Source organism: Chiloscyllium plagiosum, unplaced genomic scaffold, assembly GCF_037043375.1.
Source record: "Chiloscyllium plagiosum isolate Xiang-an unplaced genomic scaffold, Cpla_swu_hap1 HiC_scaffold_45, whole genome shotgun sequence".
Lineage (NCBI taxonomy): Eukaryota > Metazoa > Chordata > Chondrichthyes > Orectolobiformes > Hemiscylliidae > Chiloscyllium > Chiloscyllium plagiosum.
In genome coordinates this window covers 6,386,452-6,412,952 of record NW_028270183.1, presented here as the reverse complement: position 1 = coordinate 6,412,952, position 26,501 = coordinate 6,386,452, and the positions used below count along the sequence as shown (strand labels likewise).

At 57.7% G+C, this 26,501-nt stretch overlaps 1 protein-coding gene and 1 long non-coding RNA gene across 3 annotated transcripts in view; both read right to left on the bottom strand.

Moving 5' to 3' along the window:
* The window catches only part of vav1 (vav guanine nucleotide exchange factor 1), a 207,917-nt gene extending 207,040 nt beyond the window's left edge, over positions 1-877 (bottom strand). For both annotated transcript variants that reach the window (XM_087983397.1, XM_087983398.1), the window contains exon 1: positions 427-877. In XM_087983397.1, the coding sequence (XP_087839523.1) occupies positions 427-630 (204 nt within the window). In that variant the 5' untranslated portion in view covers positions 631-877. The remainder of the gene's footprint in view (positions 1-426) is intronic.
* Positions 878-2,751: 1,874 nt separating this feature from the next.
* Positions 2,752-26,396, bottom strand: LOC148136387 (uncharacterized). The gene is made up of 2 exons (XR_015754412.1): positions 26,108-26,396; positions 2,752-3,687 (listed from the first exon to the last, which is right to left on the bottom strand). It is a non-coding gene; the product is annotated as an uncharacterized LOC148136387 (long non-coding RNA).
* Positions 26,397-26,501: the final 105 nt, after the last annotated feature.

Below are 26,501 nucleotides of genomic sequence, written 5' to 3'. Positions count from 1 at the left end.
ACTGGGCTGGGGAAGGGGTCCTGAACAAGGTTGCATGGGTTGGGGGGGGTGGGGGGTGTGGAGTGGGTTGGCTGAACCTCAAAATTCAAGCCAGGTCACTCGAGGGAGCGATGTCAGGGTCAAATTAACGTTTCTAACCTGCAGTTGATATCGGTTTGTCAGGGCTGAGGAACCAAGAGTCAAAAGGAGTTGAGACAGCGAACAGTGGGACAGACGGGAGGGGCAGAGTGGTCTCAGCCTATTTTTACAGCCAGCCATCCCAGCGCAAGCCAGGGACTACAAAAGGAACCGATCGCTGTAACTGAGAGCAACTGTTTGTGGTCAGGTGGGGGCAGGGGGCACAGAGAGGGAAGAGGTGAGATCTGTCTGAATGCTTCCACATCTATCCCGGCTGACGCGGCCGCCACGGAAGGTGCCGGAACCTACCTGGGACATCTGAGGCCGCAGGTTGATCTCCTTGAGGTTGATGGAGTGAGGCCGGAGGTTGTTGAGGAGCTGACAGAGGAGGACGCCATCTCTCAGAGCCCAGGCCAAGTCGCAGACCTGAGCGTTGGCCCAGGTCACCCTGTGGTTGGGGGGCAACACTTTACACTCGATCAGCCAGTTGGCACACTGCCGCCAGTTCTCCATCGCCCAGGCGGCTCTGGCTGTGATCACACAGACAGAAGGGAGCAGAATTAAACTCAAAACGCAAACCCCCCCCGGCCTGCCACCTGTTCAGCGCATTTCCCGTCTTGACTGTTTCCTCCAGAGAGTAGCTTGTTTTTTGAACCAGCCGGTCCTTCCTCTTTCCAACTGAGATTAAAGATTCACCGACGAGAGCTGTGAAGCACTGTGGGAGTAGTAGTCCTGACAGCAAGTTCCTCTCAGGCTGCAGCTCCCAGAAGAGAATGATTCATCTCAAACAACGACTCGCTAGCGATTTAAATAAAAGACAGTCTCTTCCTGATTCTTTTCAATGTGTTGCAGCTGAGAAGAGCCTTCCCCTTTATTTCTCCCTCCCACGAAACCACAACCACTGCACATCAGAAATAATTTGCCTTCCGACCAGGATAGCACGCTCTGGGAAAGCCTCATTTTCTCCAGAAAGTAAAACTAATCTCCACGGTGCAAGGGGGAGCTTTCAAAAAAAGGGGAAAAAAAAAGCGACTTGTTGTCAAAGAGTTTGGCCTTGCCCTCATGAAGCTCAGCTATCGTGAGGCGACCGTGGTGTGTCTGGATTGGCACCTCATCAACCCCAGGCAAATGTCCCACCATCTTGAGTTCAATCCCCGTCGTGGGAGGTGGCAAGGCTTGACTTCAGGAGAGCCAAAAGAGCTGGCTTTAATGGTGACCATCGTCCATTGGTGTCAAACCCCATCTGCTTCACTCTGAGGGAGGGAAATCTGCCGTCCTTACCCGGTCTGGCCTACACGTGACTCCAGACCCACGGCAACGTGGTTGACTCATGAGGGGGTATAGATAAGGTGAATGGCAGGTGTCTTTGCCCTTGGATGGGGGGGTTTCAAGACGAGGGGTGTATTTTTGAGGAGAGAGGTTTAAAAATGATACAAGGGGCAAATATTTTGGGTGGTTCTTATGTGGAATGTGCTTCCAGAGGAAGTGGTGGATGTGGGGACAGTTAGACGGTTTAATAGACATTTGGATAAGGACATGGATACAGGGATATGGGCCAGGAGCAGGAGGGACTCGTTTAGTTTGGGGTTAGAGTCAGGTTGGGCCAAAGTGTCTGTTTCCCTGCTGTATGATTCTCTGATTCCTAGTTGCTCTCAGGGTAATTAGGGATGGGTAGTAAATGTTATCCTGACCAGGGATGTCCTCAACCTGGGAGTGAATTAAAAAAAAGAAACAAGAACTTGCCCCCCACCCCCCCCCGAGTCAGCAGTGACTAAACTTTATCATCTGCCACACTTACACTGCTTTGAGGAGAAAGTGAGGACTGCAGATGCTGGAGATCAGAGTCGAGAGTGTGGTGCTGGAAAAGCGCAGCAGGGTCAGGCAGCGTCCGAGGGGCAGGAGGATCGACGTTTCGGGCATAGGCCTTCATCAGGAATTCCTGATGAAGGGCTTATGCCTGAAAGACCGATTCACCTGCTCCTTGGACGCTGCCTGACCCTGCTGCGCTTTTCCAGCACCACACTCGCGACTCACACCGCTTTGAGGCATCCCAGGGTGCTAGATAAATGCAGATCCTTTTTCATGATTTCCCCCCCCACTCCAGTTCATCCATTCATTGGCAGTCCCTTGTAGATGAGGATGACTCTCTCCCACTCTCTGGGTGAGTCTGTAGGGGGCTGTACAGACCAATGCGGTTACCACAGGCTCTGGTACACTTGGGCCAGGAGGTGGTCATGGGAAGGGGTGGGTGGGGCACTGGTGTGGCAGAGCGCCCCTTTCACTGCTACCCTCCCCACCCCCCTCCCGCCCACCCCAGATGGCAAGTCTTGGGGAGATTGACACCTTCCCGGATCCACCTTCTCCACTTTGGTCAGTCCTGGGCTGGTGATTCCCAGGTGTCTGTGGGAATGCCGCACCTCTCCCAGTAAGGCCTTGAGGGTATCCCCGAAACACTTCCTCTGTCCCATCTGTGGACAGCAGCCAGCAGCCAGACCACCCCACCCAATAACAGCATCTGATCCCCAGCCCACCCCACTCTCTGACATTGGGTACCAGGCCCCAACCCCTTTCAGCCCTTAACCCGAGAACGTTGGTAAACGTACGAGGTCGAAATGTGGATTTACCACAATCTGGTCACATTAATACCATTTATTTGGAACTAACTTCAGATCCTCGAATTGCTGAGGCTGGATTTGAACTCAGATTCTCATTCCAGGATTAGAACATGGACCCTGCACTGTCGTGCCCTAACATAAATGACAATGACATGGTCCCACTCTCTTTTCTGTCTCACTCTCTCTCTCTCTCTCTCTCTCTCTGAACGGTGTGCTAGACTACCCCCTCGTGGCAGAATGAAGTACATCAAAAGAGAAAAATGATCAACTGCTGTACTCCATAAAGAAACAATGTGCTTCAGTCTCTTTTGCGTGGCTGGTGTTGCTTCAGAGAGAGAAACTTGGAATTGAACTTTGTAAGAGAATCCAAGCTGACCCTGACAGCGCAGCACGGAGTGAGCGCTGCACTGTCACAGGCTCGGCCATCCATCCAATCGGGACCACTTCCAACTTTTTGTGGAGATGCAAGACAGATCTTGTGGAACTATCTCATCGAAGTACAGAGAGTTCTCCTCAGTCCCCGAGTCAATACCCAACCAAAGTCATAAAAACAGAAATCTCGGCAGGTCTGACAGCATCTGTGGAGAGAAATCAGAGTTAACGTTTCGGGGGCAGTGACCCTCCCTCAGAATTGGACTGCAGGGCGTGTTTCTGGTGCTGTCGAACTCTGCGAGATCTCCGCGCTCCTCCAATTCCAGGAAGACGGAGCTCCTGAACGCAGGGCTTGTCTGCTCCATCCGCTTTCCTGCTTGTTCTCCTTTCCTCCCTTATTTCTCGTTTCTTTGCTTTTTCCTTCATGCGTTAACCTCCCGCGAAAGAGCTCGGCCACGAGGCGACAGCATCAACAGAGGCGAGACCAAGCTCAGGGCTGGATCGTGGCGGAAGATTCCGTTAAGGTGGAGGAGGGGAGAGCGCGGGAGCCGGTATCAGCATCGGTGGAGGCGAGGTAAGCCATCTGAGGATTGAACGGGTTCACCGTTAACTGGGTGAACTGGGCAACACGGCAACAACAGCAGAAAAGACAGCATTTGCGGTTGGCGTCGGAATTGGAGTTATTGGGTTTCGTCTGCGGTAGAGTTGATAGGCAGAAGTGAGTACTGCAGGTGCTGAAGATCAGAGTCAACATTAGAGTGGTGCTGGAAAAGCACGGCAGATTCCTGATGAAGGGCTTTCGCCCGAAATGTCGATTTTCCTGCCCCTCGGATGCTGCCTGAGCTGCTGTGCTTTCCCAGCACCGCTCTAATCTTGACCCGAATTGATACGCAATACAATCTGGCATTGTAGCACGGTAGCTCAGTGGTTAGCACTGCGCCAGGGACCCGGGTTCGATTCTAGCCTCGGGCTACTGCCTGGGTGGAGTTTGCACATTCTCCACGTGTCTGCGGGGGTTTCCTCCCACAGCCCAAAGATGGGTAGGTCAGGTGGATTGGCCATGCAAAATTAGGCAGGTGTAAATGTACAGGAATGGATCTGGGTGGGATACTCTTCGGAGGGACTTGTTGGGCTGAATGGCCTGTATCCACACTGCTGGGATTGAAGGATTCTACCTTGCCTTTCTAAAGTTGACCTTCCAGCTGGTGCTGTTGGTTGTCAGCTCATTCCTTGGTCAGACACTTTGATACTAACAGACTGCCAATGTCACTGAAACCATTTTAAATTCCACCCCCACGGGGGGGGGGGGGGGGGAGGGGATGTTTCTCGTGATTGACGATTCTCTACCTTTGCTGGACACGGAGGGTTGAAACACCCATGGGTTTAAGGGAGAGGAGGTGGTGGTTTGGCACTGCACCGAATGAGGGGAACTATAGCTGTGTGGTGGACAGGTTGATTTTGGAGGAGGGAGAGAGAGAGAAGGAGAGAGAGAGAGGCAGACATGGAGAGGTGTATTGAAGAAATCGCAGAGTAATTGATCCTCTGGAAAGTGTTCAATTTTTTGAATAAATAAATGAGAGCGAATGAATAGATTAGCTTTATCATCACCCGTACTCACACAAGGACAGTGAAATGTTTACACATCATCACTTACAGCGTTATCTTAAATACCAATGTACCTGGGTGTGGATACTTGAGTACAAAGTCTAGGAGAAAATTAAATAATAAAGTGTCCAGCAACAAATTAGAGAAATAGAGAAATGAGAGTTCAGAATAATAGTGCTACCAACCCAGACAGCTTCGGGCTTCGCCTCAGGACCAGGAGTCAGAGTCCACACTGAGGCCGGGAATCTGTGTCCACACTGAGGCCGGGGGTCTGTGTCCACACTGAGGCCGGGGGTCTGTGTCCACACTGAGGCCGGGAGTCAGAGTCCACACTAAGGCCGGGAGTTTGTGTCCACACTGAGGCCGGGGGTCTGTGTCCACACTAAGGCCGGGAGTCTGTGTCCACACTGAGGCCGGGGGTCTGTGTCCACACTGAGGCCGGGGGTCTGTGTCCACACTGAGGCCGGGGGTCTGTGTCCACACTGAGGCCAGGAGTTAGAGTCCACACTAAGGCCGGGAGTTTGTGTCCACACTAAGGCCGGGAGTTTGTGTCCACACTGAGGCCAGGAGTCTGTGTCCACACTGAGGCCGGGGGTCTGTGTCCACACTGAGGCCGGGGGTCTGTGTCCACACTGAGGCCGGGGGTCTGTGTCCACACTGAGGCCGGGGGTCTGTGTCCACACTGAGGCCAGGAGTTAGAGTCCACACTGAGGCCGGGAGTTAGAGTCCACACTAAGGCCGGGAGTTTGTGTCCACACTGAGGCCAGGAGTCTGTGTCCACACTGAGGCCGGGGGTCTGTGTCCACACTGAGGCCGGGGGTCTGTGTCCACACTGAGGCCGGGGGTCTGTGTCCACACGGAGGCCAGGAGTTAGAGTCCACACTGAGGCCGGGAGTTAGAGTCCACACTGAGGCCGGGAGTCAGAGTCCACACTGAGGCCGGGAGTCTGTGTCCACACTGAGGCCGGGAGTCATAGTCCACGCTGAGGCCGGGATTCTGTGTCCACACTGAGGCTGGGAGTCAGAGTCCACAATGAGGCCTGGAGTCTGTGTCCATACTGAGGCCGGGAGTCCGTGTCCACACTGAGGCCGGGAATTAGAGTCCACACTGAGGCCGGGAGTTAGAGTCACTGGGGCCGGGAGTCTGTGTCCATACTGATTCCAAGAGTCTGTGTCCACACTGAGGCCGGGAGTCAGAGTCCACTCTGAGGCCGGGAGTCAGAGTCCACTCTGAGACCGGGAGTCAGAGTCCACTCTGAGGCCGGGAGTCAGAGTCCACACTGAGGCCGGGAGTCAGAGTCCACACTGAGGCCGGGAATTAGAGTCCACACTGAGGCCAGGATTCTGTGTCCACACTGAGGCCGGGAATCTGTGTCCACACTGAGGCCTAGAGTCTGTGTCCACACTGAGGCCGGGAGTCTGTGTCCACACTGAGGCTGGGAGTCTGTGTCCACACTGAGGCCGGGAGTCTGTGTCCACACTGAGGCCGGGAGTCAGAGTCCACACTGAGGCCGGGAGTCAGAGTCCACACTGGGGCCGGGAGTTAGAGTCACTGGGGCCGGGAGTCTGTGTCCACACTGATTCCAAGAGTCTGTGTCCACACTGAGACCGGGAGTTAGAATCCACACTGAGGCCGGGTGTCTGTGTCCACACTGAGGCCGGGAGTCAGAGTCCACACTGAGGCCAGGAGTCAGAGTCCACTCTGAGGCCGGGAGTCAGAGTCCACACTGAGGCCGGGAGTTAGAGTCACTGGGGCCGGGAGTCAGAGTCCACACTGAGGCCGGGAATTAGAGTCCACACTGAGGCCGGGAGTTAGAGTCACAGGGGCCGGGAGTCTATGTCCACACTGATTCCAAGAGTCTGTGTCCACACTGAGGCCGGGAGTCAGAGTCCACACTGAGGCCGGGAGTCTGAGTCCACTCTGAGGCCGGGAGTCAGAGTCCACACTGAGGCCGGGAGTCAGAGTCCACACTGAGGCCGGGAGTCTGAGTCCACTCTGAGGCCGGGAGTCTGAGTCCACTCTGAGGCCGGGAGTCAGAGTCCACACTGAGGCCGGGAATTACAGTCCACACTGAGGCCGGGCGTTAGAGTCACTGGGGCCGAGAGTCAGAGTCCACACTGAGGCCGAGAATTAGAGTCCACACTGAGGCCGGGAGTTAGAGTCACTGGGGCCGGGAGTCTGTGTCCACACTGGTTCCAAGAGTCTGTGTCCACACTGAGGCCGGGAGCCAGAGTCCACACTGAGGCCGGGAGTCTGAGTCCACTCTGAGGCCGGGAGTCAGAGTCCACTCTGAGGCCGGGAGTCAGAGTCCTCTCTGAGGCCGGGAGTCAGAGTCCACACTGGGGCCGGGAATTAGAGTCCACACTGGGGCCAGGATTCTGTGTCCACACTGAGGCCGGGATTCTGTGTCCACACTGATGCCGGGATTCTGTGTCCACACTGAAGCCGGGAGTCAGAGTCCACACTGAGGCCGGGAGTCAGAGTCCACACTGAGGCCAGCTGTCAGAGTCCACACTGAGGCCGGGAGTTAGAGTCCACACAGGGGCCTCGAGTCTGTGTCCACACTGAGGCCGGGAGTTAGAATCCAGATTGAGGCCGGGGGTCTGTGTCCACACTGAGGCCGGGAGTCTGCGTCCACACTGAGGCCGGGATTCTGTGTCCACACTGAGGCCGGGTGTCTGTGTCCACACTGAGGCCGGGAGTCAGAGTCCACACTGAGGCCGGGATTCTGTGTCCACACTGAGGCCGGGTGTCTGTGTCCACACTGAGGCCGGGAGTCAGAGTGCACACTGAGGCCGGGATTCTGTGACCACACTGAGGCCGGGTGTCTGTGTCCACACTGAGGCCGGGAGTCAGAGTCCACACAGAGGCCGGCTGTCAGAGTCCACACTGAGGCCGAGGGTTAGAGACCACACAGAGGCCAGGAGGTAAAGACCACGCGGAGGCCGAGGGTCTGAGTACACACGAAGGCAGGGGGGCTGTGTCCACACTGGGGCCTGGAGTCAGAGTCCACACTGGGGCCGGGTGTTAGAGACCACACTGAGGCCGGGAGTTCGTGTCCACGCTGGGGCCGGGTGTCTCAGTCTACACTGAGGCCGGGAGTTAGAGACCACACTGAGGCCGGGAGTTAGAGTCACTGGTGCCGGGAGTCTGTGTCCACACTGAGGCCGGGAGTTAGAGTCCACACAGGGGCCTCGAGTCTGTTTCCACACTGAGGCCGGGAGTTAGAATCCAGATTGAGGCCAGGGGTCTGTGTCCACACTGAGGCCGGGAGTCTGCGTCCACACTGAGGCCGGGAGTTAGAGTCACTGGGGCCGGGAGTCTGTGTCCACACTGAGGCCGGGAGTCTGTTTCCACACTGAGGCCGGGAGTTAGAGTCACTGGGGCCGGGAGTCTGTGTCCACACTGAGGCCGGGAGTTAGAGTCCACACAGGGGCCTCAAGTCTGTTTCCACACTGAGGCCGGGAGTTGAATCCAGATTGAAGCCAGGGGTCTGTGTCCACACTGAGGCCGGGAGTCTGCGTCCACACTGAGGCCGGGAGTCTGAGTCCACACTAAGGCCAGGAGTCAGAGTCCACACTGAGGCCGGAATTACAGAGTCCACACTGAAGCCGGGAATTAGAGACCACACTGAGGCCGGGTGTAAGAGACCACACTGAGGCCGGGGGACTGTGCCCATACTGAGGCCAGGGGACTTTGTCCACACTGAGGCCAGGAGTTAGAGTCACTGTGGCCGGGAGTCTGCGTCCACACTGAGGCCGAGAGTTAGAGTCACTGGGGCCGGGAGTCTGTGTCCACACTCATTCCAAGAGTCTGTGTCCACACTGAGGCCGGGAGTTAGAATCCACACTGAGGCCGGCTGTCTGTGTCCACACTGAGGCCGGGTGTTAGAGACCACACTGGGGCCGCGAGTCTGTGTCCACACAGGGGCCGGCTGTCAGAGTCCACAATGAGGCCGGGAGTTAGAGACCACTCAGAGGCCAGGAGGTAAAGACCACGCCGTGATCGGGGGTCTGCGTCCACACGGAGGCCGGGAGTCTGCGTCCACACGGAGGCCGGGAGTTCGAGACCACGCAGAGGCCGGGGGTCTGTGTCCACACGGAGGCCGGGGGTCTGAGTACACATGGAGGCCGGGGGTCTGTGTCCACACGGAGGCCGGGGGTCTGAGTACACATGGAGGCCAGGGGTCTGTGTCCACACTGGGGCCTGGAGTCAGAGTCCACACTGGGGCTGGGAGTCAGAGACCACACTGGGGCTGGGAGTCTGTGACCACACTGAGGCCTGGAGTCAGAGTCCACTCTGAGGCCAGGAATTAGAAGCCACACTGAGGCCAGGAGTATGTGTCTACACTGAGGCCGGGAGTTAGAGACCACATTCAGGTTGGGAGGTAGAGACCACACTTAGGCCGGGAGATAGAGTCCACACGGAGGCCGGGAGATAGAGTCCACACGGAGGACGGGAGGTAGAGTCCACACTGAGGCTGGGAGTTAGAGACCACACTGAGGCCGGGGGACTGTGCCCATACTGAGGCCAGGGGACTTTGTCCACACTGAGGCCGGGAATTAGAGTCCACAATGAGGCCGGGAGTTAGAGTCACTGGGCCGGGAGTCTGTGTCCACACTGATTCCAAGAGTCTGTGTCCACACTGAGGCCGGGAGTCAGAGTCCACACTGAGGCCGGGGGTCTGTGTCCACACTGAGGCCGGGAGTCTGAGTCCATACTAAGGCCGGGAGTCAGAGTCCACACTGAGGCCGGGAGGTTGAGTCCACACTAAGGCCAGGAGTCAGAACATGAGGCCGGAATTAGAGTCCACACTGAGGCCGGAATTAGAGTCCACACTGAGGCCGGGAATTAGAGACCACACTGCGGCCGGGAATTAGAGACCACACTGAGGCCGGGGGACTGTGCCCATACTGAGGCCAGGGGACTTTGTCCACACTGAGGCCGGGAGTAGGAGTCCACACTGAGGCCGGAGGTTAGACTCCACACTGAGGCTGAGAGTTAGTGTCCACACTGAGGCCGGGAGTCTCAGTCCATGCTGGGGCCGGGAGTTAGAGACCACACTGAGGCTGGGAGTTAGAGTCCACACTGAGGCTGGGAGTTCGAGTCCACACTGAGGCTGGGAGTTCGAGTCCACACTGAGGCTGGGAGTTCGAGTCCACACTGAGGCTGGGAGTTCGAGTCCACACTGAGGCCGGAAGTCTGTGTCTACACTGAGGCCGGGAGTCTGTGTCCACACTGAGGCCGGGAGTCTGTGTCCACACTGAGGCCGAGAGTCCGTGTCCGCACTGAGGCCAGGAGTCTGAGTCCATGCTGAGGCCGGGAGTCTGAGTCCACACTGAGGCCGGGAGTTTGTGTCCACACTGAGGCCAGGAGTCTGTGTCCACACTGAGGCCAGGAGTCTGTGTCCACACTGAGGCCGGGAGTCAGAGTCCACACTGAGGCCGGGAGTCAGAGTCGACACTGAGGCCGGGAGTCAGAACATGAGGCCGGAATTAGAGTCCACACTGAGGCCGGAATTAGAGTCCACACTGAGGCCGGGAATTAGAGAGTCCACACTGAAGCCGGGAATTAGAGACCACACTGTGGCCGGGTAGTAAGAGACCACACTGAGGCCGAGAGTCAGAGTCCACACTGAGGCCGGGGGTCTGTGTCCACACTGAGGCCGGGAGTCTGAGTCCACACTGAGGCCGGGGGTCTGTGTCCACACTGAGGCCGGGAGTCTGAGTCCACACTGAGGCCGGGAGGTTGAGTCCACACTAAGGCCAGGAATTAGAGAGTCCACACTGAAGCCGGGAATTAGAGACCACACTGTGGCCGGGTAGTAAGAGACCACACTGAGGCCGGGGGACTGTGCCCATACTGAGGCCAGGGGACTTTGTCCACACTGAGGCCGGGAGTAAGAGTCCACACTGAGGCCGGAGGTTAGACTCCACACTGAGGCTGAGAGTTAGTGTCCACACTGGGGCCAGGAATCTCAGTCCATGCTGGGGCCGGGAGTTAGAGACCACACTGAGGCTGGGAGTTAGAGTCCACACTGAGGCCAGGAGTTAGAGTCCACACTGAGGCTGGGAGTTAGAGTCCACACTGAGGCCGGGAGTCTGAGTCCACACTGAGGCTGGGAGTCAGAGTCCACACTGAGGCCAGGAGTCTGAGTCCACACTGAGGCTGGGAGTCAGAGTCCACACTGAGGCCGGGAGTCAGAGTCCACACTGAGGCCGGAAGTCTGTGTCCACACTGAGCCCGGGAGTCAGAGTCCACACTGAGGCCGGAAGTCTGTGTCCACACTGAGGCCAGGAGTCTGTGTCCACACTGAGGCCGGGAGTCAGAGTCCACACTGAGGCCGGGAATCCGTGTCCACACTGAGGCCGGGATTCTGTGTCCACACTGAGGCCGGGAGTCAGAGTCCACACTGAGGCCGGGAGTCAGAGTCCACACTGAGGCCAGCTGTCAGAGTCCACACTGAGGCCGGGAGTTAGAGTCCACACAGGGGCCTCGAGTCTGTGTCCACACTGAGGCCGGGAGTTAGAATCCAGATTGAGGCCGGGGGTCTGTGTCCACACTGAGGCCGGGAGTCTGCGTCCACACTGAGGCCGGGATTCTGTGTCCACACTGAGGCCGGGTGTCTGTGTCCACACTGAGGCCGGGAGTTAGAGTCCACACTGAGGCTGGGAGTTAGAGTCCACTCAGGGGCCTCGAGTCTGTTTCCACACTGAGGCCGGGAGTTAGAATCCACACAGGGGCCTCGAGTCTGTTTCCACACTGAGGCCGGGAGTTAGAATCCAGATTGAGGCCAGGGGTCTGTGTCCACACTGAGGCCGGGTGTCTGCGTCCACACTGAGGCCGGGAGTTAGAGTCACTGGGGCCGGGAGTCTGTGTCCACACTGAGGCCATGAGTTAGAGTCCACACAGGGGCCTCTAGTCTGTTTCCACACTGAGGCCGGGAGTTAGAGTCACTGGGGCCGGGAGTCTGTGTCCACACTGAGGCCGGGAGTTAGAGTCCACACAGGGGCCTCGAGTCTGTTTCCACACTGAGGCCGGGAGTTAGAATCCAGATTGAGGCCAGGGGTCTGTGTCCACACTGAGGCCGGGAGTCTGCGTCCACACTGAGGCTGGGAGTCTGAGTCCACACTAAGGCCGGGAGTCAGAGTCCACACTAAGGCCGGAATTAGAGAGTCCACACTGAAGCCGGGAATTAGAGACCACACTTAGGCCGGGTGTAAGAGACCACACTGAGGCCGGGGGACTGTGCCCATACTGAGGCCAGGGGACTTTGTCCACACTGAGGCCAGGAGTTAGAGTCACTGTGGCCGGGAGTCTGCGTCCACACTGAGGCCGAGAGTTAGAGTCACTGGGGCTGGGAGTCTGTGTCCACACTGATTCCAAGAGTCTGTGTCCACACTGAGGCCGGGGGTCTGTGTCCACACTGAGGCCGGGAGTCTGAGTCCATGCTGAGGCCGGGAGTCTGAGTCCACACTGAGGCCGGGAGTTTGTGTCCACACTGAGGCCAGGAGTCTGTGTCCACACTGAGGCCGGGAGTCAGAGACACACTGAGGTCGGGAGTCAGAGTCGACACTGAGGCCGGGAGTCAGAACATGAGGCCGGAATTAGAGTCCACACTAAGGCCGGAATTAGAGAGTCCACACTGAAGCCGGGAATTAGAGACCACACTGAGGCCGGGTGTAAGAGACCACACTGAGGCCGGGGGACTGTTCCCATACTGAGGCCAGGGGACTTTGTCCACACTGAGGCCAGGAGTTAGAGTCACTGTGGCCGGGAGTCTGCGTCCACACTGAGGCCGAGAGTTAGAGTCACTCGGGCTGGGAGTCTGTGTCCACACTGATTCCAAGAGTCTGTGTCCACACTGAGGCCGGGGGTCTGTGTCCACACTGAGGCCGGGAGTCTGAGTCCATGCTGAGGCCGGGAGTCTGAGTCCACACTGAGGCCGGGAGTTTGTGTCCACACTGAGGCCAGGAGTCTGTGTCCACACTGAGGCCGGGAGTCAGAGTCCACACTGAGGTCGGGAGTCAGAGTCCACACTGTGGCCGAGAGTTAGAGTCACTGGGGCTGGGAGTCTGTGTCCACACTGATTCCAAGAGTCTGTGTCCACACTGAGGCCGGGGGTCTGTGTCCACACTGAGGCCGGGGGTCTGTGTCCACACTGAGGCCGGGATTCTGTGTCCACACTGAGGCCGGGAGTCAGAGTCCACACTGAGGCCGGGAGTCAGAGTCCACACTGAGGCCAGCTGTCAGAGTCCACACTGAGGCCGGGAGTTAGAGTCCACACAGGGGCCTCGAGTCTGTGTCCACACTGAGGCCGGGAGTTAGAATCCAGATTGAGGCCGGGAGTCTGCGTCCACACTGAGGCCGGGATTCTGTGTCCACACTGAGGCCGGGTGTCTGTGTCCACACTGAGGCCGGGAGTTAGAGTCCACACTGAGGCTGGGAGTTAGAGTCCACTCAGGGGCCTCGAGTCTGTTTCCACACTGAGGCCGGGAGTTAGAATCCACACAGGGGCCTCGAGTCTGTTTCCACACTGAGGCCGGGAGTTAGAATCCAGATTGAGGCCAGGGGTCTGTGTCCACACTGAGGCCGGGTGTCTGCGTCCACACTGAGGCCGGGAGTTAGAGTCACTGGGGCCGGGAGTCTGTGTCCACACTGAGGCCGGGAGTTAGAGTCCACACAGGGGCCTCGAGTCTGTTTCCACACTGAGGCCGGGAGTTAGAATCCAGATTGAGGCCAGGGGTCTGTGTCCACAATGAGGCCGGGAGTCTGCGTCCACACTGAGGCTGGGAGTCTGAGTCCACACTAAGGCCGGGAGTCAGAGTCCACACTAAGGCCGGAATTAGAGAGTCCACACTGAAGCCGGGAATTAGAGACCACACTGAGGCCGGGTGTAAGAGACCACACTGAGGCCGGGGGACTGTGCCCATACTGAGGCCAGGGGACTTTGTCCACACTGAGGCCAGGAGTTAGAGTCACTGTGGCCGGGAGTCTGCGTCCACACTGAGGCCGAGAGTTAGAGTCACTGGGGCTGGGAGTCTGTGTCCACACTGATTCCAAGAGTCTGTGTCCACACTGAGGCCGGGGGTCTGTGTCCACACTGAGGCCGGGAGTCTGAGTCCATGCTGAGGCCGGGAGTCTGAGTCCACACTGAGGCCGGGAGTTTGTGTCCACACTGAGGCCAGGAGTCTGTGTCCACACTGAGGCCGGGAGTCAGAGTCCACACTGAGGTCGGGAGTCAGAGTCGACACTGAGGCCGGGAGTCAGAGTCGACACTGAGGCCGGGAGTCAGAACATGAGGCCGGAATTAGAGTCCACACTGAGGCCGGAATTAGAGTCCACACTGAGGCCGGGAATTAGAGAGTCCACACTGAAGCCGGGAATTAGAGACCACACTGTGGCCGGGTAGTAAGAGACCACACTGAGGCCGGGTGTCAGAACATGAGGCCGGAATTAGAGTCCACACTGAGGCCGGAATTAGAGTCCACACTAAGGCCAGGAGTCAGAGTCCACACTAAGGCCGGAATTAGAGAGTCCACACTGAAGCCGGGAATTAGAGACCACACTGAGGCCGGGTGTAAGAGACCACACTGAGGCCGGGGGACTGTGCCCATACTGAGGCCAGGGGACTTTGTCCACACTGAGGCCAGGAGTTAGAGTCACTGTGGCCGGGAGTCTGCGTCCACACTGAGGCCGAGAGTTAGAGTCACTGGGGCTGGGAGTCTGTGTCCACACTGATTCCAAGAGTCTGTGTCCACACTGAGGCCGGGGGTCTGTGTCCACACTGAGGCCGGGAGTCTGAGTCCATGTTGAGGCCGGGAGTCTGAGTCCACACTGAGGCCGGGAGTTTGTGTCCACACTGAGGCCAGGAGTCTGTGTCCACACTGAGGCCGGGAGTCAGAGTCCACACTGAGGTCGGGAGTCAGAGTCGACACTGAGGCCGGGAGTTTGTGTCCACACTGAGGCCAGGAGTCTGTGTCCACACTGAGGCCGGGAGTCAGAGTCCACACTGAGGTCGGGAGTCAGAGTCGACACTGAGGCCGGGAGTCAGAGTCGACACTGAGGCCGGGAGTCAGAACATGAGGCCGGAATTAGAGTCCACACTGAGGCCGGAATTAGAGTCCACACTGAGGCCGGGAATTAGAGAGTCCACACTGAAGCCGGGAATTAGAGACCACACTGTGGCCGGGTAGTAAGAGACCACACTGAGGCCGGGTGTCAGAACATGAGGCCGGAATTAGAGTCCACACTGAGGCCGGAATTAGAGTCCACACTAAGGCCAGGAGTCAGAGTCCACACTAAGGCCGGAATTAGAGAGTCCACACTGAAGCCGGGAATTAGAGACCACACTGAGGCCGGGTGTAAGAGACCACACTGAGGCCGGGGGACTGTGCCCATACTGAGGCCAGGGGACTTTGTCCACACTGAGGCCAGGAGTTAGAGTCACTGTGGCCGGGAGTCTGCGTCCACACTGAGGCCGAGAGTTAGAGTCACTGGGGCTGGGAGTCTGTGTCCACACTGATTCCAAGAGTCTGTGTCCACACTGAGGCCGGGGGTCTGTGTCCACACTGAGGCCGGGAGTCAGAGTCCACACTGTGGCCGAGAGTTAGAGTCACTGGGGCTGGGAGTCTGTGTCCACACTGATTCCAAGAGTCTGTGTCCACACTGAGGCCGGGGGTCTGTGTCCACACTGAGGCCGGGGGTCTGTGTCCACACTGAGGCCGGGGTCTGTGTCCACACTGAGACCTGGAATTAGAGTCCACACTGAGGCCGGGAGTCTGTGTCCACACTGAGTCCGAGAGTCTGTGTCCACACTGAGGCCGGGAGTTAGAGTCCACACAGGGGCCTCGTGTCTGTGTCCATGCTGAGGCCAACAGACTGTGTCCACACTGAGGCTGGGAGTTAGGGTCACTGGGGCCGGGGGTCTGTGTCCGCACTGAGGCCGGGAGTTAGAGTCACTGGGGCCGGGAGTCTGTGTCCACACTGAGTCCGAGAGTCTGTGTCCACACGGAGGCCGGGAGTTAGAGTCCACACAGGGGCCTCGTGTCTGTGTCCACACTGAGGCCAACAGACTGTGTCCACACTGAGGCCGGGAGTCAGAGTCCACACTGAGGCTGGGGAGTCTGTGTCCACACTGATTCCAAGAGTCAGAGTCCACACTGAGGCCGGGAGTCAGAGTCCACACTGAGGCCGGGAGTCTGTGTCCACACTGAGGCCGGGAGTCATAGTCCACGCTGAGGCCGGGATTCTGTGTCCACACTGAGGCTGGGAGTCGGAGTCCACAATGAGGCCTGGAGTCTGTGTCCATACTGAGGCCGGGAGTCCGTGTCCACACTGAGGCCGGGAATTAGAGTCCACACTGAGGCCGGGAGTTAGAGTCACTGGGGCCGGGAGTCTGTGTCCACACTGATTCCAAGAGTCTGTGTCCACACTGAGGCCGGGAGTCAGAGTCCACACTGAGGCCGGGAGTCAGAGTCCACTCTGAGACCGGGAGTCAGAGTCCACACTGAGGCCAGGATTCTGTGTCCACACTGAGGCCGGGAATCTGTGTCCACACTGAGGCCTAGAGTCTGTGTCCACACTGAGGCCGGGAGTCTGTGTCCACACTGAGGCTGGGAGTCTGTGTCCACACTGAGGCCGGGAATCTGTGTCCACACTGAGGCTGGGTGTCTGTGTCCACACTGAGTCCGGGAGTCAGAGTCCACACTGAGGCCGGGATTCTGTGTCCACACTGAGGCCGGGTGTCTGTGTCCACACTGAGGCCGGGAGTCAGAGTCCACACAGAGGCCGGGAGTCAGAGTCCACACTGAGGCCGGGAATTAGAGTCCACACTGAGGCCGGGAGTTAGAGTCACTGGGGCCGGGAGTCTATGTCCACACTGATTCCAAGAGTCTGTGTCCACACTGAGGCCGGGAGTCAGAGTCCACACTGAGGCCGGGAGTCTGAGTCCACTCTGAGGCCGGGAGTCTGAGTCCACTCTGAGGCCGGGAGTCAGAGTCCACACTGAGGCCGGGAATTACAGTCCACACTGAGGCCGGGAGTTAGAGTCACTGGGGCCGAGAGTCAGAGTCCACACTGAGGCCGGGAATTAGAGTCCACACTGAGGCCGGGAGTTAGAGTCACTGGGGCCGGGAGTCTGTGTCCACACTGATTCCAAGAGTCTGTGTCCACACTGAGGCCGGGAGCCAGAGTCCACACTGAGGCCGGGAGTCAGAGTCCACTCTGAGGCCGGGAGTCAGAGTCCACTCTGAGGCCGGGAGTCAGAGTCCTCTCTGAGGCCGGGAGTCAGAGTCCACACTGGGGCCGGGAATTAGAGTCCACACTGAGGCCAGGATTCTGTGTCCACACTGAGGCCGGGATTCTGTGTCCACACTGAGGCCGGGATTCTGTGTCCACACTGAGGCCGGGATTCTGTGTCCACACTGAAGCTGGGAGTCAGAGTCCACACTGAGGCCGGGAGTCAGAGTCCACATTGAGGCCAGCTGTCAGAGTCCACACTGAGGCCGGGAGTTAGAGTTCACACAGGGGCCTCGAGTCTGTGTCCACACTGAGGCCGGGAGTCTGCGTCCACACTGAGGCCGGGATTCTGTGTCCACACTGAGGCCGGGTGTCTGTGTCCACACTGAGGCCGGGAGTCAGAGTCCACACTGAGGCCGGGATTCTGTGTCCACACTGAGGCTGGGTGTCTGTGTCCACACTGAGTCCGGGAGTCAGAGTCCACACTGAGGCCGGGATTCTGTGTCCACACTGAGGCCGGGTGTCTGTGTCCACACTGAGGCCGGGAGTCAGAGTCCACACAGAGGCCGGGAGTCAGAGTCCACACTGAGGCCGGGAGTCTGAGTCCACTCTGAGGCCGGGAGTCAGAGTCCACACTGAGGCCGGGAATTACAGTCCACACTGAGGCCGGGAGTTAGAGTCACTGGGGCCGGGAGTCAGAGTCCACACTGAGGCCGGAAATTAGAGTCCACACTGAGGCCGGGAGTTAGAGTCACTGGGGCTGGGAGTCTGTGTCCACACTGATTCCAAGAGTCTGTGTCCACACTGAGGCCGGGAGTCAGAGTCCACACTGAGGCCGGGAATCAGAGTCCACACTGAGGCCGGGAGTCAGAGTCCACACTGAGGCCGGGAATTAGAGTCCACACTGAGGCCGGGAATTAGAGTCCACACAGGGGCCTCGAGTCTGTGTCCACACTGAGGCCGGGAGTTAGAATCCAGATTGAGGCCGGGGGTCTGTGTCCACACTGAGGTCGGGAGTCTGCGTCCACACTGAGGCCGGGATTCTGTGTCCACACTGAGGCCGGGAGTCAGAGTCCACACAGAGGCCGGGAGTCAGAGTCCACACTGAGGCCGGGAGTCTGTGTCCACTCTGAGGCCGGGAGTCAGAGTCCTCTCTGATGCCAGGAGTCAGAGTCCTCTCTGAGGCCGGGAGTCAGAGTCCACACTGGGGCCGGGAGTCAGAGTCCACACTGAGGCCGGGATTCCGTGTCCACACTGAGGCCGGGATTCTGTGTCCACACTGAGGCCGGGATTCTGTGTCCACACTGAGGCCGGGATTCTGTGTCCACACTGAAGCCGGGTGTCTGTGTCCACACTGAGGCCGGGAGTCAGAGTCCACACTGAGGCCGGGAATCAGAGTCCACACTGAGGCCGGGAGTCAGAGTCCACACTGAGGCCGGGAATTAGAGTCCACACTGAGGCCGGGAATTAGAGTCCACACAGGGGCCTCGAGTCTGTGTCCACACTGAGGCCGGGAGTTAGAATCCAGATTGAGGCCGGGGGTCTGTGTCCACACTGAGGTCGGGAGTCTGCGTCCACACTGAGGCCGGGATTCTGTGTCCACACTGAGGCCGGGATTCTGTGTCCACACTGAGGCCGGGTGTCTGTGTCCACACTGAGGCCGGGATTCTGTGTCCACACTGAGGCCGGGTGTCTGTGTCCACACTGAGGCCGGGCGTCAGAGTCCACACTGAGGCCGGGATTCTGTGTCCACACTGAGGCCGGGTGTCTGTGTCCACACTGAGGCCGGGAGTCAGAGTCCACACTGAGGCCGGGATTCTGTATCCACACTGAGGCCGGCTGTCAGAGTCCACACTGAGGCCGAGGGTTAGAGACCACACAGAGGCCAGGAGGTAAAGACCACGCGGAGGCCGAGGGTCTGAGTACACACGAAGGCAGGGGGGCTGTGTCCACACTGGGGCCTGGAGTCAGAGTCCACACTGGGGCCGGGTGTTAGAGACCACACTGAGGCCGGGAGTCTGTGTCCACACTGAGGCCGGGAGTTCGTGTCCACGCTGGGGCCGGGTGTCTCAGTCTACACTGAGGCCGGGAGTCAGAGTCCACACTGAGGCCGGGAGTTAGAGACCACACTGAGGCCGGGAGTTAGAGTCACTGGGGCCGGGAGTCCGTGTCCACACTGAGGCCGGGAGTCTGTGTCCACACTGATTCCAAGAGTCTGTGTCCACACTGAGGCCGGGAGTTAGAGTCCACACAGGGGCCTCGAGTCTGAGTCCACACTGAGGCCGGGAGTCAGAGTCCACACTGAGGCCGGGAGTCAGAGTCCACACAGAGGCCGGGAGGTTGAGTCCACACTAAGGCCAGGAGTCAGAACATGAGGCCGGAATTAGAGTCCACACTGAGGCCGGAATTAGAGTCCACACTGAGGCCGGGAATTAGAGAGTCCACACTGAAGCCGGGAATTAGAGACCACACTGTGGCCGGGGGACTGTGCCCATACTGAGGCCAGGGGACTTTGTCCACACTGAGGCCGGGAGTAAGAGTCCACACTGAGGCCGGAGGTTAGACTCCACACTGAGGCTGAGAGTTAGTGTCCACACTGGGGCCAGGAATCTCAGTCCATGCTGGGGCCGGGAGTTAGAGACCACACTGAGGCTGGGAGTTAGAGTCCACACTGAGGCTGGGAGTCAGAGTCCACACTGAGGCCGGGAGTCAGAGTCCACACTGAGGCCGGAAGTCTGTGTCTACACTGAGGCCGGAAGTCTGTGTCCACACTGAGGCCGGGATTCTGTGTCCACACTGAGGCCGGGATTCTGTGTCCACACTGAGGCCGGGAGTCAGAGTCCACACTGAGGCCGGGAGTTAGAGTCCACACAGGGGCCTCGAGTCTGTGTCCACACTGAGGCCGGGAGTTAGAATCCAGATTGTGGCCGGGGGTCTGTGTCCACACTGAGGCCGGGGTCTGCGTCCACACTGAGGCCGGGATTCTGTGTCCAGACTGAGGCCGGGTGTCTGTGTCCACACTGAGGCCGGGAGTCAGAGTCCACACTGAGGCCGGGAGTCAGAGTCCACACTGAGGCCGGAAGTCTGTGTCTACACTGAGGCCGGAAGTCTGTGTCCACACTGAGGCCGGGATTCTGTGTCCACACTGAGGCCGGGATTCTGTGTCCACACTGAGGCCGGGAGTCAGAGTCCACACTGAGGCCGGGAGTTAGAGTCCACACAGGGGCCTCGAGTCTGTGTCCACACTGAGGCCGGGAGTTAGAATCCAGATTGTGGCCGGGAGTCTGCGTCCACACTGAGGCCGGGATTCTGTGTCCAGACTGAGGCCGGGAGTTAGAGTCCACACTGAGGCCGGGAGTCTGAGTCCACACTGAGGCCGGGAGTCAGAGTCCACACTGAGGCCGGGAGTCAGAGTCCACACAGAGGCCGGGAGGTTGAGTCCACACTAAGGCCAGGAGTCAGAACATGAGGCCGGAATTAGAGTCCACACTGAGGCCGGAATTAGAGTCCACACTGAGGCCGGGAATTAGAGAGTCCACACTGAAGCCGGGAATTAGAGACCACACTGTGGCCGGGGGACTGTGCCCATACTGAGGCCAGGGGACTTTGTCCACACTGAGGCCGGGAGTAAGAGTCCACACTGAGGCCGGGCGTTAGACTCCACACTGAGGCTGAGAGTTAGTGTCCACACTGGGGCCAGGAATCTCAGTCCATGCTGGGGCCGGGAGTTAGAGACCACACTGAGGCTGGGAGTTAGAGTCCACACTGAGGCTGGGAGTCAGAGTCCACACTGAGGCCGGGAGTCAGAGTCCACACTGAGGCCGGAAGTCTGTGTCTACACTGAGGCCGGAAGTCTGTGTCCACACTGAGGCCGGGATTCTGTGTCCACACTGAGGCCGGGATTCTGTGTCCACACTGAGGCCGGGAGTCAGAGTCCACACTGAGGCCGGGAGTTAGAGTCCACACAGGGGCCTCGAGTCTGTGTCCACACTGAGGCCGGGAGTTAGAATCCAGATTGTGGCCGGGGGTCTGTGTCCACACTGAGGCCGGGGTCTGCGTCCACACTGAGGCCGGGATTCTGTGTCCAGACTGAGGCCGGGTGTCTGTGTCCACACTGAGGCCGGGAGTCAGAGTCCACACTGAGGCCGGGAGTCAGAGTCCACACTGAGGCCGGAAGTCTGTGTCTACACTGAGGCCGGAAGTCTGTGTCCACACTGAGGCCGGGATTCTGTGTCCACACTGAGGCCGGGATTCTGTGTCCACACTGAGGCCGGGAGTCAGAGTCCACACTGAGGCCGGGAGTTAGAGTCCACACAGGGGCCTCGAGTCTGTGTCCACACTGAGGCCGGGAGTTAGAATCCAGATTGTGGCCGGGAGTCTGCGTCCACACTGAGGCCGGGATTCTGTGTCCAGACTGAGGCCGGGTGTCTGTGTCCACACTGAGGCCGGGAGTCAGAGTCCACACTGAGGCCGGGATTCTGTGTCCACACTGAGGCCAGGGGTCTGAGTCCACACTGAGGCCGGGAGTCTGAGTCCACACTGAGGCCGGGAGTTAAAGTCCACGCTGAGGCCGGGAGTCAGAGTCCACACTGAGGCCGGGAGTCAGAGTCCACACTGAGGCCAGGAGTCTGAGTCCACACTGAGGCCGGGAGTCTGAGTCCACACTGAGGCCGGGAGTCAGAGTCCACACTGAGGCCGGGAGTCTGAGTCCACACTGAGGCCGGGAGTCAGAGTCCACACTGAGGCCAGGAGTCTGAGTCCACACTGAGGCCGGGAGTCAGAGTCCACACTGAGGCCGGGTGGTCAGAGTCCACACTGAGGCCGGGAGTCTGTGTCCACACTGAGGCCGGGAGTCTGAGTCCACACTGAGGCCGGGAGTCAGAGTCCACACTGAGGCCGGGAGTCTGAGTCCACACTGAGGCCGGGAGTCTGAGTCCACACTGAGGCCGGGAGTCTGAGTCCACACTGAGGCCGGGAGTCTGAGTCCATGCTGAGGCCGGGAGTCTGAGTCCACACTGAGGCCGGGAGTCTGAGTCCACACTGAGGCCGGGAGTCTGAGTCCACACTGAGGCCGGGAGTCTGAGTCCACACTGAGGCCAGGAGTCTGTGTCCACACTGAGGCCGGGAGTCAGAGTCCATACTGAGGCCGGGAGTCCGTGTCCACACTGAGGCCGGGAGTCAGAGTCCACACTGAGGCCGGGAGTCTGTGTCCACACTGAGGCCGGGAGTCTGTGTCCACACTGAGGCCGGGGGTCCGTGTCCACACTGAGGCCGCGTGTCAGAGTCCACACTGAGGCCGGGAGTCAGAGTCCACACTGAGGCCGGGAGTCTGAGTCCACGCTGAGGCCGGGAGTCTGAGTCCACATTGAGGCCGGGAGTCTGTGTCCACACTGAGGCCAGGAGTCTGTGTCCACACTGAGGCCGGGAGTCCGTGTCCACACTGAGGCCGGGAGTCAGAGTCCACACTGAGGCCGGGAGTTAGAGACCACACTGAGGCCAGGAGTCTGAGTCCATGCTGAGGCCGGGAGTTAGAGACCACGCTGAGGCCGGGAGTCTGAGTCCACACTGAGGCCGGGAGTCTGAGTCCATGCTGAGGCCGGGAGTCTGAGTCCACGCTGAGGCCGGGAGTCAGAGTCCACACTGAGGCCGGGAGCCTGAGTCCACACTGAGGCCGGGAGTCTGAGTCCACACTGAGGCCGGGAGCCTGAGTCCACACTGAGGCCGGGAGCCTGAGTCCACACTGAGGCCAGGAGTCTGAGTCCATGCTGAGGCCGGGAGTCCACACTGGCTTTCTCCCCCAGCCGTTGCCGACTGGAGGTAAAATGGAAAAGTATAAAATTGCGAAACGAGAGAGAAATAATCCAAATCATAAATAAAAGAAACCGAGATGGAACAGATGAGCTCTGGTCCAACCTCCCTATGGAGGCACTCCAAGGTTCTGTCAGTGTTTCATCGATCAGCCCTTGGCTATATCGAGCACTCCTCAAATCTCTTGACCCAGCGGCAGCCTTCGATGTGGTTGACTGCCCCACCCTTTCCGAGGCCTCTCTGCTGGCATCCCACTGGGCTGGGACTGTTTGTGGTATCCTGGATGTAAGCTATCTGATCTCCTCTGGCCCCAGGCTGTGGGTGTTGGCTGAATTCCCAATCAATCTAATTCTGATGTTCGCGCAAACCATCACACAGCCTCGAGTCACTGAGGTCGATAGCACGGAGAAAGACCCTTCGGCCCATCGTGTCAATTTTAGGGTGAAAGGTTTGAGGGGGTTTCAAGGGAGCAGTTTTTTGCCCAGAGGGTGGTGGGGGGGTTGTCTGTAATGCTCTCCCTGGGAGGGTAGTTAAGACAGGAAACTTCTCAATGTCACAACATTCAGGACTATGGGCCTAGTTCAGGAAAGTGGGATTCATGTCATGTGGGTTTAGTAGTATGGGCTTGATGGGCCAAAGGTCCTCTTCTGTGCCTAATGAATCTCTGAGTGTGCACCAACCGAAAACCACCTAACTATTCCAACTATACACGTGTTAGCCTTGGCATCACAAGGGTCCAAAGTCATTGCCAGAGAAGACTGCGAAAGGTCAGGTCATTGAGTATCTTTCAGACAGAGATAGAGAGGTTCTTGAGTATCAAGAGGATCAAAGGGTTACAGGGAGAAAGCGGGAGAATGGGGCTGAGAAACTTTGTCAGCCTTGACCCGATGGGCTGAATGATGTAATTTCTGCTCCGATGGATTATGGTTTAATGCACATCTAAATACTTGTCCAAACTGTGATGAGGGCTTTCTGCACCCCCCCCCCCTCCGCCCACCCCCACAGGTAGTGGGTTCCGGATTGTCAGCATTCTCTGAGTGAAAACATGCCCCTTGCACCCTCTGGAAACCTCCTGTCCCTTCCCTTCAACCTATGGGAGACGGTATTTCCTGTCAATGCCCCTTGACCAGAAGACCCTCAGTCTATAGCCTCCCCTCCTGCTTTTGCACCATTATCTCTGGTGTCACCCAAAGCTCTATCGCTATCCCCTTCCAATCTAACTGCAGCTTTCTCTGGCATTGGTTGCAGGCCTGACACGTAGGCCGAGCAGCTTGACCTCACTCACACCTGTCATTTCCATCCTTGGCTGTAAAAAGGCGCCATATAAATGCAAGTCCTTCCTTCAAAGGCTTCCCCACGGTGACCATTCGTCCAAATCCTTGTCCGGCTCCAATCTGTGGTGGGACACTTGAATGACCCAATGCTACCTCTCAACAACCCACCCCTCCTTCCCCCCACCGCACCGCCCCGTGAAAAGCTCAAGTTATTCTGCGGAGCTCAAGTAGTTCACGCTTGTGGGTTTTTCACCCCTTGACTTTTTAAATCTATTTTCTTTGAGCACTGTGTCATATGCAGGGGTATCTGACTCGCTGAAGAGCTAACAACAAGAATGTGCATTGATATAGCACTTTTAACAGAAAGTGGGGGGAACTGAGTTGTAGAACCCAGGTATCAAGCTGGGAAACTCTGTGCACTACCGAGGGAGAGCTGCACTGTTGGCAGTTCTATCTTTCAGGTGCGGTGACCTTTCAACGGCTGGTGAAAAACCCCACGGCCTCATTTTGAAGAGGAACAGAGTTCTGGCTCATTTTTACCCATGGCTGGGGATGAGAAGGGGATCACCTGATCGTCATCTCATTGCCGTTCATGGGAGCTTGCTGTGTGCAAATAGGGTGGCACCTTTCCTACGTGGCAGATTGAGTTTAATTTGGATAAACGCGAGGTATTGCATTTGGTAAAAACATACCAGGGCAGGAGTTACACAATCGGTGCTAAGGTCCGGGTAGTGCTGTAAAACAGAGAGACCTCAGGAACATAATTCTTTGAAGTTTGCGTCACAGGTACGCAGGGTGGTTAAGAAGGCGTTTAGCGCTTAGCCTTCATTGCTCAGATTTTTGAGTGTAGGAGTTGGGACATCAAGTTGAGGACATGAGTGAGGCCTCTTCTGGAGCACTGTGTACAGGAAGGATATCATTAAATTAGAGAGGGTTCAGAAAAGATTTACCAGGATGGAGGGTTTGACGTATGCAAATAATCTGGAAAGGCCTGGTCCTGTTTCCAGGAGCTGAGGAGGTTAAATTGTGAACTCACTGAGGTTTATAAAATCATGAGGGGCACAGAGAAGGTGAATGACAGAGGTCTTTTCCCTAATGTGTGGGAGTTCAAAACCAGGGGGCATTATTTTTAAGATGAGGGGGAGAAAGATTTAAAAAGGATATGAGGGCCGACTTTGTTTACATAGAGAGTGGTTTGTATGTGGAATTAAATTGAATTAGCTTTATCTTCACTCATAGTCGTGTGTGTACAGTGAAATGTTTATCAGTGACCACTTACAGCACCATCTTATGTACAGAGTACTAGGTATAATCCTTAGTTACAGAATAGAGGATTTAGGAAAATGGTTACAGCACAGCTATACACAGTATGATCAGAGGTCAGAAACACAAGAAGCAAAGTTAAAAAGACAAAGCATCACGTTCTCTCTGCAGCAGACCAACACAGCGGGCCTCCTGACTGCTGTTACACTGGGCCACAGTCCAGGTTCGATCCAACCCTCGGGTGTCTGTGTGGGGTTTGCACATTCGCCCCGTGGGTTTCCTCCCACAGTCCAAAGATGTGCAGCTTAGGTGGATTGGCCGTGCTACATTATGCCGTAGTGTCCAGCCTATTAACACAGGAAATGCAGAGTGGGTCTAGGTCGGTGTGGACTAGATGGGCCGAATGGCCTGCTTCCACACTACAGGGATCGAAGGCTGGAATCGAACCCGGGTACCCAGCGCCGTGAGGGAGCAGTGCTAGCCACTGAGCCACCGCATCGCCCCCTTGGTGAGTGCCTTGTGCAGAAGTGAAGAGATTGTGAGGGAATTCCAGATGTGGAGTGGTGGGCGGTTATGTCCCAGCAGCTATCCAAGTCCTGCAGCTCATACGCGGCACATCCAGCCCGACAGCCTCACCTTGGTGAAGTGGGAACTGTGCCCGTGATTGTCTGACTCCGGCCAGGTGATGCCCTGGTTGCCCTTTAAGAATGGCTTGCCTCACCCCTGCGTGACTCAGCAGAAAAAGCAAAACCGTTGCGAGGGGGAATGACAGCCCGTAAAATGAGCAGGCTGTGCCTCCAGAACCCTCCTTACCTCTGTCTCCCTGAGCGATCGCTCCCGATGACTGAGTGTAGAGAGCAGGGCAGCCTGCAGACAATGGAGTAAATGGTCAGGCAATAGCTGGAACTCCGTGGGTCCTGGGTGCCACTCCCTGGGCTAAGGCACTACAGTGACTCAGCATTCCTCTTCGCCCCGAAGGGATTCTGCACTGTCACGGGCTCGTTCATTGTCCCCGAACACAACAGTGACTCAGCATTCCTCACGCCTTGTCACTTGGACACGGATGAAAAGGCAGGAATTCTGCACTGTCATGGTTAGTTCATTCACTCGGTGCCCAGTAATGAGTCAACTAACTGATTGTGACAGATTTCCCTCCCGGGCTAGAGGCACATGACAGTGCTGGCTATCGGTTGCACGCTCAGTTCAT